Source organism: Pagrus major, chromosome 19 (genome assembly GCF_040436345.1).
Source record: "Pagrus major chromosome 19, Pma_NU_1.0".
Taxonomy (NCBI): domain Eukaryota; kingdom Metazoa; phylum Chordata; class Actinopteri; order Spariformes; family Sparidae; genus Pagrus; species Pagrus major.
In genome coordinates this window covers 11,787,047-11,802,353 of record NC_133233.1, presented here as the reverse complement: position 1 = coordinate 11,802,353, position 15,307 = coordinate 11,787,047, and the positions used below count along the sequence as shown (strand labels likewise).

The 15,307-nt window shown below is 38.1% G+C and overlaps 1 protein-coding gene across 1 annotated transcript; it reads right to left on the bottom strand.

Moving 5' to 3' along the window:
• Positions 1-2,405: 2,405 nt before the first annotated feature.
• Positions 2,406-5,275, bottom strand: LOC141014446 (sialic acid-binding Ig-like lectin 12). The gene is made up of 7 exons (XM_073488247.1): positions 5,203-5,275; positions 4,568-4,951; positions 4,012-4,317; positions 3,649-3,897; positions 3,085-3,172; positions 2,938-2,974; positions 2,406-2,660 (listed from the first exon to the last, which is right to left on the bottom strand). Exons 1-7 carry the CDS (start codon positions 5,273-5,275, stop codon positions 2,607-2,609), a joined length of 1,191 nt encoding a protein of 396 aa, XP_073344348.1. The 3' UTR covers positions 2,406-2,606.
• Between the last annotated feature and the right edge of the window lie 10,032 nt (positions 5,276-15,307).

Here is a 15,307-nt window from a genome sequence, read left to right as displayed (position 1 = left end):
GAGTGCACGATGAAGACATTTTGCTGCAGAGAGCTGTGTGGAGGACGTGTTGACAGAATCAGCAAATCAACTTCCCTGTTTACTTGTAGTTGTGAGTTTTTTCTCAGAGCTCTCTTCACGACTTTAACAGTTCACAACCCACCAGTTCCCTTTAGCAATCTCACTTTGGTTTATCAGCCATATATATTACAATAGTAAAAATAAATCAAATAATTATTGAAAGAAGGACAGTGACATGCAGTGGATAAAGACTGAGACGATTATCACTGCAGCTGGTGAGGCTCCTTCAGTTGGATCAGGTGACGAATCTGTTGTGTTTTTTTCAAAATACAACCAAACAAATAAATGCACATCTGAAGTAAGATTTGAAAAACAGGGGAGATTTGTTCACTTTTTGCAGCACATAACTGTAAAAAGTGTTCTGTGTTCATGTTAAATTATAAAGACGGTGGATAGAAACATTTAGTGTCTAAGTCGCCTATTTTACACTGAAACTTGTATTTTTAAGCTACATAGGTCTACAGTTATACTTCAATGATCAATCAACAATGAAATGATCAACTTCCTCTGTTTAGTTAAGGTTCTCAGCGTTTCCTGAGCACGTGACATCCTCAGTTTACCATCCACCACTCTCTTTTACTTACTTTAAGTCTTCAACAACAATTCTATGAATGCTTTTAATTCAGCAGTCATGTACACATGTGCATACAAACGTGTGATAGAATAAGATACAAATGCTTTTCTACAAAACACTTTCTGCTTAAAAAGATATTTTTGAACACCATCGGGGATATTATTATAACTTATTTTAAAGCAAAATAAATATTTGTGTAGCATGAAACACACATGTTGACTGGTGTACTGTGTCAGACATCCTTTAACATCTGTTCTCAGTGTTCAAACAGGTTATTACTGCAGCACATGGTAAACTGTGATAAATTAAAACAAACCATATTATTTATTTCATGTCTTCCTCTGATATATGGCCACAATATGGCAGTAATAAGGGAACTGTCTCAGTCATCCATATATAAACTACAGGCAGGTTGACCACACTGACGTCTTTCTCTGGACACTTCTAATATCTGGCGTCGGAGGCTGGAGATGAGTTGGCAGGCTTTTTTAACTCTGTCTGGGAGTGTTCTTTCATGTCAAACTGGAACGACCGTCTTTGAACAGAGGAGGTGGCCTACGACATTACTTATCACCCACCTACAGTGCTGTACTGAGTTGTCTCCACAGACAGCTTAACAACCATTCACACCTAGGCTCACCTAGCCCTAGCAACCCACATGAAGGCCGGTCTGACCAACGACCCACAAGTGGCCCTAACCACTCTGAAACTCAGAGCTCACACGTGTTCTTGACGACTCTGTAAGAACACACCCACACCCAGTGTAATAAAGCCTGCCAACTCCTCTCCAGTTAGTTAGAACTGAAGAAGCCTCTTGGATGAGAGGTGAAACGTCTCCAAGAAAGTCCAGTTGCCTACGTTATAGCACGTAGAAATACTGTATAAACTGAGTATCAGCCTGCTGGTGTCCATGATGTTTCCCATACAGACTCAGTCCTGCATCAGATTACAGGAAATAATTCATGATAATCAAAATGCATCAATGGAGGAGGTCAAGATTTTGCTGTTTTATTGCTGCACAGTAAGGATTATTAAAGAGAAACAGTGTTGTAAATAAACAAGTAAAAAATAATACAGATGACACATTAAAGTGAGGGAAGGAGTTGATTGTCATTCATACATAGAATTATACTTATGATCAAGTTACATGACCAAGATATCTCTTAAAGGAGTCATTTTGACAGTAATAATAATGCGGCCGGTGAGATTTCCATTGTCTGTTTGTGTCAGAACCACAAGATGGAGACAATAGAACAGTAATATGAGTAAGTCCACTTTGTTCACTGGAGTATGATTGAAGCATTATTTATAACATCATAACAGGAACAAAAAAAGGGCAGATTTTAACAGCTACGTTTATAAATGACTGATTCTAAAAGATTAATACAAATCACACTATTTCTTTTTTTAAATGAATGATATGAAAGTTGTCTTTATGTTGGTTATTATGTTGATATATGCAGCCTTTTTTTCAGATAACAAATATTATTATAACATTATCCTAAAAAACTTCCATGTTTGTGAGATGAATTCAGGTGAGAGGAGTTGTGAAAAGGAGCAGTTCAAAGTGTCAGCACCACCAGCTGGTGGTGTATGAGCCATGACACTTAGAGTAGAGAAAGACGTTCAGCTGTGCACTCACTGCTAATCAGAGCTCAGTCAGAGACTCAGAGCCAGAAGTTCATATTTGATTAAAGTCATTCCTGCAGCACAGAGAAACATAAAAATTAAAAACAGCACTGATTGATCTGCATTAACAACCATCCAATTATTTCAAATCAGACCTTCAAATCCTGACAAACACGCAAACAAAATGTAACTACCAACTACAGCGGTCATATACATTTAGTTGAGTAAAAAAAGGCTGTTTGTGTCATTCTTTGTGAGCGGTGTGAAAACCTCATGAAAAATTCTGTCCCTCAAAAAGACAGTTAGCTTTAAAATGGTGAACATGATGTCTTCCTTTTCTCCTTCATGATGCTTGAATCTCCATCATGATGTTAACATAGTCTGCTTCATCTGTGTCCTGAGAGAGAGACAGAGAGCGAGAGAGAGAGAGAGAGAGAGACAGAGAGAGAGAGAGAGAGAGAGAGAGAGAGAGAGAGAGACAGAGAGACACAGAGAGAGAGAGGTGTTGGTGCTCTGCAGTGAGTTTAATGCAGCTGAAAGAGAAATGCCAGCAGCACCTTGAGCTTGTCTTGGCAAATCAAAGTCTAATATAAAGTGAGATTAGCTCTCCTTAATGAAATGAAGACAGTTTACTGTTGACAGAATAATGTACCTGTCCTCATCTAGTAGCTTACCTTCACTGGTTTGTTGCAGCATCTTGATCTGAACCACCTGAAAGAAAAGGAGATGGAATAAATAAACATGAATACAAGTGAAACATTTTAAAGAGAACAATAAGTCTGTAGCTGGAAATGATCACATCATAGAAAAGTTGGTCTCACCACTCAAAGATGACGATTGTACTGCAGAGCATTATGACTCCCAGGATCTTCACTGTAACGTAGACAGAAAGCCCAAACTCTGGATCATCTGTAACAAGACAGCACGGTCACCTTCTCCTTAATGGAAAATGTTACGGCTCTAAAACATCCTGAACTTTAATTCCTTCTGTTAACCTCAAATGTAAACTTGTACATCATAAAACACGACCTTCAGCACTTCATGAACCAAAATAAAATGTCTAACATGAAACACTGAGAGTCAAACTGACTCAGCTGAAATGTTTTCAGAGCATCTTTCCATGACTGAGTTCTCACAAAGCTGAATTTCATTAACAGAACAAACTGTATTCAACAATAAATGCTCTCCAGCCACCACGAGATGTTGACCACTTCTTTTCTCTCCAAGTAGAGATTATTACTCTACAATCATTTCATAAAAATGCAGTCAAAAGTGCTTTACTAAAACTAGGATACTGAAACAAACAAACAAGCAACACCGAAGCAGAAAAAAAAAGAAAAAAGCATGAATTAAAATGAGCAGATTCAATCCAGTTCTACATTCACCTGAACTATTTAAAGGAACCCGTGACGACGTTTGACTCCCAAGATCATTTGTGGCCACACAGTAATAATCTCCTCCATCTGTCAAATTGAAGCTGTAAAAGTGTCCTTTAGATACAACCATTGGTCCATCTTTACTGTTCCTGAACCAGGTGAAGCTGCTGACGGGAGGCTTGGCTCTGCTGGAGCAGGTCAGGTTCACCCAGCTACCTGCTGATGCTCTGATGGACACTGAGGTATCTTTAGGAGCATCTGAGGAAAATGTGACAGAGATGTGAGATATGAGAGTAACATGAGAGCCTGAATAAGATCCTTTATTTTTATCATGTGCTGACAGGATCCAATAACAAACGCTGGTTGTCTTACATGAAACACTGAGAGTCTTTGTCTCCTCTGCTGTCTTGACATCTTGTCCTTCATTCACAGGATATGTGGCAGAACAGCTGATGTTGTATCCATCATGTTGGTCTGACAGAGTGATGGTCTCCTGGATTTTAGTTGTGAAGGTCCCATCTGTGTTTTCCTCTGTTTTGTTGTGAGAGTCTTGTTGGAGATTCCAGGTGAGTTTAGGAGGGGAGTGTGGACAGGGAGTGAAAGCTGAGCAGGTTATAGTGACAGACTCCTTCTCCTTCAGATCACCTGAGATCTGAATTGTGGGGCGACGAGGAGAATCTGTGGGTTCAAATCAAACACATATTTTACACTGAAAAATAAAGCAGAAATTACAAAAAAAACACATTACCAAACACAGCTGACACAGAATCTCATCTGAAACTGCATAAAGTAAAAATAAGTTTGCTCTGCTTTTAGTAACTTTGATGTCAAATTATATTAAAACTTAAATTCACTGCAAAGTGAAGAAAGTATTTTTATTCTGAACAATAACATTATAGACTGACTGAAAGAAACAAAACTCTCTTACCTTCAACTGTTATTTGAAGAGGATCACAAATAGCCGTTGCCTCAAATAGTCTGCTCTCAATCCTGAAGTAGTATGTGTTTGTGTAATTAGTGATTAAACTGGAAAATAAAGTGGTGCAGTTTTTCTCTCTCAGGTTTCCAGTAATACTCATTGGATAGATGTTTTTTGTCCCACTACTGTTAAAAATCACATTGCTACGATCCTGTTCAAATCTTGAGTCACTCTTAAACCACACTCCAAAGATTTCTCTGCTGCTTTTAAACTCTTTTTTTGTCCTAGGTCTAAAGTTACATGGGATTTGCAAACAAGATCCACTCAGTGCTTCCATCTTCTTTGGTGCAGTAATGAAGAGGTCTGAATCTTCAGGACAATCAGCCAAAACACCTGTAAACCAGAATCATGGTCAACATTATGTGGAATATAAAGTTGATGATAAACAAAGCAGCAGTACGTTGTTTGCTGTTTTTTTTCTCTGTCCTGTTAACAATGTCAGTATAAAACATTTCACTTTGCAGTCAGGACATGAACAGTTAGATAAAGTAACTCTGTCTGCTCTTTCTGCTATATTTCTAAATGGAGTCTAAACTGTAAATGATCAATGTCTCCAAATAAAAGTGAGTGAACAAACAGCTCACCTGAAACAAAGAAGACACTCAGCAACATGTTGGCTGTCACCATATTCACACACAGGACTGACACGACACTCATCACCTGGAAAATAATTTTTAAAAACGTGTTCGTAGATTAGGTTATTATAGATCAACTAAAATGTCGCTCAAGCAGCGTCTCATTTCTTTGAGGCTCATTTCTGCTAAACCAACAATTAAAATTTCTTGCATTTAAAGCAGCAAAATAAAAACCTCTCTCAGTTAAAAAGGTCAAACATAAAAAGCAGTAACATTTGACCTTACCAAACGAGTCTGCAGCTACAACGGGGAAACAATTAGTTGCAGCAGAACCGCATCAGAGCCGGTAACGGACGTCCCTGTTCAGATGTTTTGATATAAAAGGAAAACAGATGACTAAAATACTGTATCTATAAGAGTCTCTATTCTTCCTGTTCACACCCTGTGAGTGAGGAAGTCATCAGGTCATCAGAATGGAAATGAGTCATTCTTTAAATGTTATTTTTATCACAGCACTCAGTGGAGCCTGTATGTGTTATCTTCTTTTGTAATACATATTACGTTAACATCAATAGCGACAATTTTAGCAAACAATAGTAAAAGTAATAATAAAAGTTAACTCCACACAAATAGCCAGAAACGTTGACATTTTACGTTTCTGCAAGCCATGGTCAACTTCACATTAGTACGTGTCGTTGTACCATATTGACAATTCAGCATTATGTATCATATTACATTATGTGTATATGAGCTGACTTTCATGTCAGGAGGTGAAGGCCATGGTGCTAGTGAGAGTTCTGGACTTTTTCCAGCCCACAGAACCAGGAAAGTCAAAACATGAGCTTACCCTAACCCTTACCGAGCAGTTTATGTGCCTAAAACCAGACCATGAGCAGAAAAGTTAAGTTTCAGGTTTTTTTCTGTGGTTTATAGAAATGTACGTTGCCAACATTAATTCTGGCAGTTTGGTTGTCACACAACAAGCAGCTGTTTCTTCTGTAGGAAATCAATGATGATACAAGTTAATACAAGCGTAGAGCTGTTGATTTACTGTGTTGCTATTGTAAACCTGACTGCTGTAGCTGGAAAAGATTTATAACCTGCATGTACTTCACTGTCAACTTTCCATCATCACAGGAGATGAGAGGAGCTTCTTTTCATACAGCGGATATCTCACCTGGCACTAAATTACAGGAGAAAAAGATCGAGATTATATATATTTTTTTTAAATGCAACTGTATAGTTCATCCAGATCAGTTTCTGGTGAAGCTCATTGTGCAGGATCAGAGAATGAATTTGTTTTGTGTCCATCAGAATTTACTTATATTTGAAAAAGATGTGAGTAGTGTGTTGGATTATTTCTCACTTCTTCTTCTTCTTGTTAGCAAATAAACAGCAAAGGAAACATAAATAGTCATTAAATAAACAGGAGCACATCATGAAGACATTTTGTTGCAGACAGCTGCGTGGAAGACTTGTTGACAGAACCAGCAAACCAACTTCTTGTTTCCCTGAACCTTTAGTTTTCAGTTCTGTTTGACTTTATCAGGTTACATCCACTTCTCTTTAGCAATCCCACTTTGGTTTATCAGCCGCATATTTATACATATATGTGTGTTCTTCCTCCCTCATCCAAGCTTGGGTCCTCTATCAGAGGACTGCACTCTTCTGGACAGATCTCGGATGTTGGTCCTGAAATCTGCTGGAGCCACTCTCCAAGTTTTGGGGTCACAGCCCCAAATGCTCCTATTACCTCTGTTTCCCTGACCTTTTAGTTCTCAGGTCTGTTCATGACTTCATCGGGTTATGTCCCAACACTTCTCTTTAGCATTCTCACTTTCAGATTACAGTTCTCTTTCATTGGCTATATATATATATATATGTATATATCTATCTATATATATATATATGTGTATATATATATATATATATATATATATATATATATATATATATATATATATATATATATATATATATATATATATATATATATGTATACAAACCAATGATTCTTTAGAGAACAATTCTGCATAAGTACATGTAAAATGTTTGAAATGTAACATTTGAATTTGAAATTTAAAATAGTTTCTATTATTTCATTATCAGAAATGAAAACTATTTGAATTATTAGAAGAATGATTCAAATTTTCAGTTCTTTATGATTTTTTTAATGTAGTTTAACTGAAAAGTGTCATTTGTTGTTCATTTATCAGAACACTGAACATTTACTGCTGACGATCTCAAAGAAGAAGTCAAATTTTATGCAGACTTGTGCTGCTTAAACCAAATTCATCACTATAATATAATATTTTCACTTTATTCTACCAATCCATGCAATCAGAGACTGTAACTTGCCCGCTGAGCAAAAACATGTCCAAAACATGTCAATTCAACGTCTTTGACGATGTTGAAAAGACTTCCAGTGGAGAGCCTGAATGAAAGTTTTTTTGATTTCTTCTTTAAACATCTTTTCAGCTTTCACTACTGATGACCAAGTGACATCCCCTCAGTGTTCAAAATTCAAGTTTTTTACAATTTAATTTAAAGATATTTATGTTTTGAAACAGGAGGGTAAGAGGGGAGACAATGGGGGCAGATAAGAGGGATTAATAGTTTATTTCTAAGTGGTGAGTTCAGCAATGACATAAAATAGAATTATAACATCGTAGAATAAACGTAGACTTATCTTTTTGAATTAGAGGCTTCACAGTGCATCCTGTCTTTTTGTAATTTCTTCCTTTTGCCACTTCCTCTCAAAAAGACAAATAACAGATACATGGGAAAAAACTGTTAATAACTCCAGCAGTGGCATAAAAAGAACTATTGATAAGAATCAGAATTCTGAAAATATAATGGAAACAGGAACAGAAACAGACACTGAGGGTTTCACACATGGAGCAGCTTTGGCAGGAAATAGCCTTCTCCCCTCTTCTCAGCCACAACCTCTCGTACTCAGATCAGAGAAACCATTCCGATAAAAGTTGCCGTCAATAACAAGACCAGTGAATCGCTTCCATTTTATTTCACAATTGAAATTAAATTAAAAATTAAAATAAAAAAAGGAAGTCTCAATAATAGTTATACATTAGCTTATCATGATACACAGGAGGGCTGTAAGGTTAAAACTGATGAATTCACAGTGTGTAAAGCTGTCACACTTGTTAAGGAAAAGGAAAAGTCCTGGTCCTCTGTGATCCAGAGAGAGCAGCTGAAGACACAGGGGTTGTGAGGGTGGGGCTCAGGTGAAGGATGGAAGCTGAGCCCTAACCCTAACCCTAACCCTAACAACATAAAATGCATAACATCAGGATCTGCAACAGCAAAATAAAGGCTGCTTTCATTGGTACCCCACATGAACAAATACATTTACAAGGCAATTTGCTGTAATCTGCACAAACAAGTGTCACACCTAATGATAAGTTACATAGATGGAGATTTATTCATTCTCCCCACAACCCACCTTGCATTTTCACATTCCATACTCTTCAGTGCTGAGACAGAAGTTACTCATTGTGTCAACCAGCCCAGTCTGTCTGTGTCTGCTGGCTCAGACAGCTGAGAATGAGAACCTCAACACAGACTGGTATGTTCCACCCTGGTAGCAAAACAATGCCCTCAAGGTTAGAGCGGCCCTCTGAACACGAGGTGTGAAGCTGTGAAAGCTGAGTTATGAGGAGTGCAGGGCAAGACGGTGTATAGGTCGTCATACTTCCTCCAGTCATACAGGAACACGTTATCACATTGTAAAGAGACTGCACACTTTACCCGAAGCACATTACAGACGACAGCTCACTTGACCTTTAACTTGTTTGAGTCATAAATTCAGGACCTGCAGCGCTGAGCTCAGCACCTTGTTATTTACATCACAACAGGTTGTTAGAATTCAGAGGCCGGCTTAAAATATGCTGCGTGATTTTAATGTGCGCACTCTCACTTTTACCTACACATGAGCAAGTTAAAGACAGAAGCTGACTAAGATAATGAACATATAAACATTGCACCTGCTAAAAAAACAGCATATTAGCAGTGTCATTGTGAAAATGTTAGCATGCTGACGTTTGCATTAAGCTAAAAGCCCTGCTGTGCCTTAGTACAGCCTCACAGAGCTGTAGCAAGTCTTTTTACCTTGGTTTTCAATTGAAAAGTACACGGAGGATTACACTGCATGTTTTGTTTTCACATTAGTTAGCATGTAAGTAGGTACAAAAGTTTAGGTTGCATGTAATCTGGAAATGACATAAAATAGAATTATAACATCGTAGAATAAACGTAGACTTATCTTTTTGAATTAGAGGCTTCACAGTGCATCCTGTCTTTTTTTTCTTGGTGAAAATTGAAGCCAATGCAGAAGTGCCTTAAACCAGCAGCTCCACTGGTAACAAAAAGAAGTCAGATTGTATGTAAGCTTATGAGAAAATACCCTACTTCTAACTTGATTTATTACCACAGTAAGTATTTTCCCAATGAGTTTATGGTCTCAATCTCTTGTTTCAAGTCTTCTGAAATACAGCATGATGTTCATTTTGTAAATTATGGTCCTATTTAGAGACAGGAGCAGCCTTAAACCAAGCTGGATTAGCATGGCTCCTATTCAGACTCTCTTCTTTCTTAAGAGGGGCATAATTTAGAGGGGCTACCGGCCTCTGCATCTCCATGCACCACCATTGTGATTGCATAACATAGCAACCCTGTTAACTCTTTTCCACCCACCTCTCTCTTTTTCTGGCTTCTTTAGTAACCCACGGAGGGCAGAGACGAGCAGTAAAGGCCTTCTCCAGAGACACCTCAGCCCGGAGCTCCCAGCTATCCAACATCACCCATCTCTCCTCTCCCAATGCCTGATTCAACCAATCAACATCTTTGCTCTTCAGATAGTCTAATAAACCATTTAATCAATCAGACAAGACGTGGGTCTTTTTGAGCTGAAGAGGAAGTCTCGAAACAGGTTGCTAACATGTGGCAGACAGACACATCAGGTGGATGACATGAAGAACGACAGGAGAACAAGACGATGTCAGAGGCCAACTACTTCACAACAGCTGAGAATGGAAGTGCAGACAGGGGAAGCTGTGAGGGGTAATTAGAGCGCTCAAGGATAGGAGTGTGAGTGCTGAAAGGGTCTTGTTATGCAATGCAGAGGTCTTGGAGGAGGAGATTTCGTCGCCAACTATGTCTGAGACAAATTATCACGTTGTAGACAGCTTTACACTTTGCATGGCGCAGAAATAGCTGGTTTGACCCCGGCGGTTTCTGAAGATACTTGTGAAGAGTTTTTGTTTTGTGATGCAGGATGTTTGCTTACATTGTCAAAAGAGGGCAGATGATTGGATGAGTATCTCAACAAAACCCTAATTAACGGCAATTACTCAAAACAGCTGACTTTACAGTTGATAGGGATCAGACTGGTGCATCTTGATGTTAGCACACAAATACTGTGTTCAGTATTTTAATCATATGATATGAAACTCAACTAGAGACTGAAAGCACCACTTTTCCTCCTCAGTTTAAGAGCACACACACACACACACACACACACACACACACACACACACACACACACACACACACTCACAATGGTAAACTCACCACAGTGACACGTGACAGGGCTTTCACTTAAGGTCAGTAGAAGGAATTCCAAAACAATTTCACAGGTTTATCTTTGTCCTCAAGGGTAGATAGAAGGAGACAATGCCAGGCCAACAAGGAGTATGGAGTTACAGTATGAACTAGCACTTAATACCAATATACAGTGTGATGACCCGGCCTAGTTGTACAACAGCTGCAACTATGAAGATGTTCAAACTTTCATTGTTATATCTTCTCAGTGGCACAAGCAACTGAAAAAACAATCACATTTGAAAAAGAGCTCACCAGTTTTATAAAGCATACAGTTCAGTAATTATCAAAGTAAGAAGTCAGATGTTCTCTAAATAACATTACTAGGGCTAAACTCGCTTCTATCGAGGTTATCAAATGACACATTGAATGTCTGTCTTCATCTTTTATGACTTCATCTCCCTGAATAAAAAGAAAATAAATGTTTCGAATGGAATCCTCAATTATATATGGAATCTCAGATTTCATGTCAGACAGATGCAGCTGGAGTACAGTATTTCATGGATTACTGTCCAAAAACACAAATTTATAATTTTATTCACTGATGTGAGTGAAACTGGATCATAGTTTATGGAGATAGTGTTTTCTGTTTTTCCCTCTAATGTCCTCCGACAGCTCTGCCTGAACCCTCTGTCATTTAGAAAGTTTCCTGATGAACAGATGACTCTACTCGTTGCTAAAGTAAGCGCTAACAGCGACTAACAGGCTGGGCACAACTGCGTGGCAGCTGCATTGCTGGTGTAGCACGGCTCCTGCCTGCCCTATCTGTTCACACAGAGTTTGCCATTGATAATTATATGATTTCCTTTGGGCCAAATTAAATGATTGCATGGGCTTATTAGAGGCGTGCAACAGCCAAAATCACTGGATTATTTGCTTTTTTGTTGACAGAATATTTGATTTATTGATCTCTAAAATAACTTACCAGCCCCAGCTTTGAGTAATTTACTATTGTAGTGTTAGAGCCTAAACAGATCTTTTGTTATTGTGGTTATGTAAATGTAATTTATGGTACTGTTAGATTGCTGCTAGATCCCCCTGTTAAAGATGGAGAAATTGTTGAGAAATATAGTTGATTGTTGGACACAAGGTGGCAACAGAAGGAAGTCATTTTCAGTGGCTCATTGCCAAACAACTCTTCTCTTTTGGCCAGAACTGCCCACCACCAAAGCTTCTCCTGAGAGGAAACTGATGACTGACTCGTGTAGGATGTTTCTAGTGAAGACGTGGTGTTGTCTTTTAATAGCAGCTTCATATTTGGTGTGCTCTGTGGTGTACGTTAGAGAAGGAGCCAATAAGTGTGAGGGTGCGAGTCTAAGTTTGATATTTCACTGTGCCTTTGCAATCTGCCTCAGGCTGCCAAAGGCATTTGTAGTGGCTGTATGAATGTCATGTGGTGATCTCTGAGCTCAAGGACAAAGGAAAGTGAACAATGTGCCAGAGACACCTCTCAGTCCACTGTGGTCAGTTTTCAAGACACTGAGTAGGAATCCTGTTGACTCACTTTACACAGGGCCCTGGAGTCTTTAAATAGAAGAGAAACCACAGTGACTGCTTATAATACAGTCTTCTTCTATGAGTTAGTAGTTAAAACCATTAACTATGCATGAGAATAAGGTTTGAAGCGATCCAATGTCTTTAAGACAGCATTAGTAGATATACTTATTTAACTTATGTAAAATATATGGATGTACAGTTTGCTTTGTTTGCATTTTATTAAATATATTTAGCAATTTTGTTTTGCACTTATACGAAGTTATCACCATTAGTGTTTGGTCAGTAAGCCATGTCTGCCCTTCTCCTGTTCATGCAGTAAAACAGAAAATAAATTACGTTGGGAATTGCTAACTGCGAAATGGATGGGAAAGTTAGCTACAACGACGCTTACAGCAGCTTGAAAAGGATTTTTTTTTGACATCTTGTCTGTACAATAAATATGAAGCTACAGCCAGCATCCAGTTAGCTTAGCTTAGCATAATGGACTGGAAACAGGGAAACAGCTGGCTCTGTTCAAAGAAAAAAGAAATCTGCCTACCAGCACCTCTAAAGTCCACTAATGTACACGTTATACATCACTTGTTCAGTCCATACAAACGTACAAATTCCTGTTTCTAGTTTCTACGCTAAGCTAAGCTAATCAGCTGCTGGCTAGCTTCATAAGCAGTGTACAGATGTCAGGGGGGTAATGTTTTAACTCTTATTCATTTAACTCTTAGCAAGAATGCAAATAAGCTAATTTCCCAAAATGTTAAAATGTCTAAATGGTAGACAATGCAGTGTGGGATACTTTGAGTCAACTAAATAGGGTATAATAAATCTCACTATACATTTGGACAGCACTACAAAATGGCAAACTCATTATATAGTCCACTATAGAATGGGTAGTTAGTGATTTCTCGTCTTTTGAAACTAGGCAAAAAAACAACAACTGGTAGACTGATACAAAACCTTAAGAACAAATCAGAAATGCAGGGGGAACAAAAGCAGGAACACTGAAGTAAGTGTAAACGCAGTACTGGGGGAGTAGATGACCTGACGACTGAAAAAGGGTAACACACTGACTGAATACACCGGGACCGATCAACTAATAAAACACCAGTGAGCACAGAAAACAAGCAGGAAAAAGACAGAGTCAGGAAGTGTGATGGAAAACATGACACACAAGGATGAAACCTACAAAATTAAAGAGGAAATGGCTGAACTAAAAAGCCAAAACAATGGCACAAACTGACCTTAATGTATAAAACTGGTGGAGTGGCCCTCAAACCAAATAAATTACAAAAACTATACTGACCTCTCATCTAATATTATTTCTTTAAACCCTGCAAAGATAATTAACCTACACAGCAATACAGCAGGGACAACCCTGAATATTACCACCTGCCATATCTGTCTAAGTACTTGACCAACAGACACATATAGGAAGGCTATTGGCACTCATGAGTGTTGACTGCAGAAGGACACAAGGCAGCTGGGAATGGCAGCCACAGCGCTGCCCTTGATGTGTTAAGGAATGGTACAACGGGTGCAGACAGCCAACTGTCAAGACCTACAAGGTCATGGTGAAACCCGAAGTGTGAAGTTGTTAAAGTCAAAAGGGCTTCTTGAGGAGGTCTTCAGGTGGTCCACTCAATAAACACATGATTTAAGGATCTCCTCTATTAGCCCCACAGTTATTACAAGCATTAACCTGTTGTCGTTAATAATGTGTACATGGGGGAGGTGATAAGTGTTCTGTATGACCCAAACGTATTTATTTACAGTTCGAGTGATGAAACATTTGAAAGCTGGCAGCTGTCATGCCAGATCTTTTATTATAGATGGATAGAGCGTCAGCTGAGGTCCACTGGGAGACAAACAAGGACGGGGATAAGGAACTTCACAAGTTTATCTTTATCCTCCAGGACAATAGAAGACAGACAATACTGTTGTCCGTGGCCACCCAGAGAGCGCTTAATGTGGGAGTGACAGACCAACAGGTGCAGTGGGGTCCTTAGTTGAAATTAATTTAAGGAAAAGATTAAATTTCAGATGAAGTTCAGACTATATATAGACTTATATCAATAATATAACCACAAAAAAACATATTTTCTTTTGAGGTAATTTCCTGGCCAGGAAATGTGTTGGAAAGTGTATAACGTGAATAACATTAGACATCCTTTTATATCAGAATAAACATAAAATAAAATAAAATAAAATAAAATAAAAGGATACACATTTTTTATATTTAAAATTTGCTGCCACTTGAAGGACAAAACAAAAATAGACGCTGATCAAAGACCAGATCACAAGTTTTAATAGACTGACCAATGATGACATGAGAGTTATTGTTGTCCACTCCTTTATCTCCAAATACAGATCCTCCTTTTCTGATCAGTGTCCTTTGTTTTTTTGCTAATACCTTTTAGGGCGGCTGTGCTCTGCCTCCTGGATGAACAGTATATAAAGAGGGGTTCGAGAAGAGGAGGAGAGACAGGAACACAGCACCTACAGGTAAATATACATATATTTTACACGTGACTTAACAATGTCACTTATTGAATTGAAAATAAAATACCTTTTTGTTATTTCTTTCTAAAGATCCACTAAACCAGATCTATCAAGGGGGAGAGGAAACAAGTAAGTAGCTCAATGCTCTTTGTTTATCAAAATAAAATTAATATATGATGATTAATACACTCAAAACATTAGTTTGTCTTCTGGTAGTTTGTAAACCCTCTGTGAATTACTCATCAAGATAACTTTTTTAAATACATTTAAAAACATAAAGACAGCTGATATATTTGCATTGTAAAACATTGGTTATCTAATTTCAGAGGCTTCTTTTCTACTTACTTAAATTACTTAACTACAATAATTCCTTTGATTTTCTGTAAATTTTTCTGTGCATACTGTACAAATGTATTAAATCATAAACTTACAATGAATCAGTGCTACTCCAGGGGCCATGTACTAGAATGCTTTCAAACCAAGTTCCTGGTTGACAGCTTTCAAG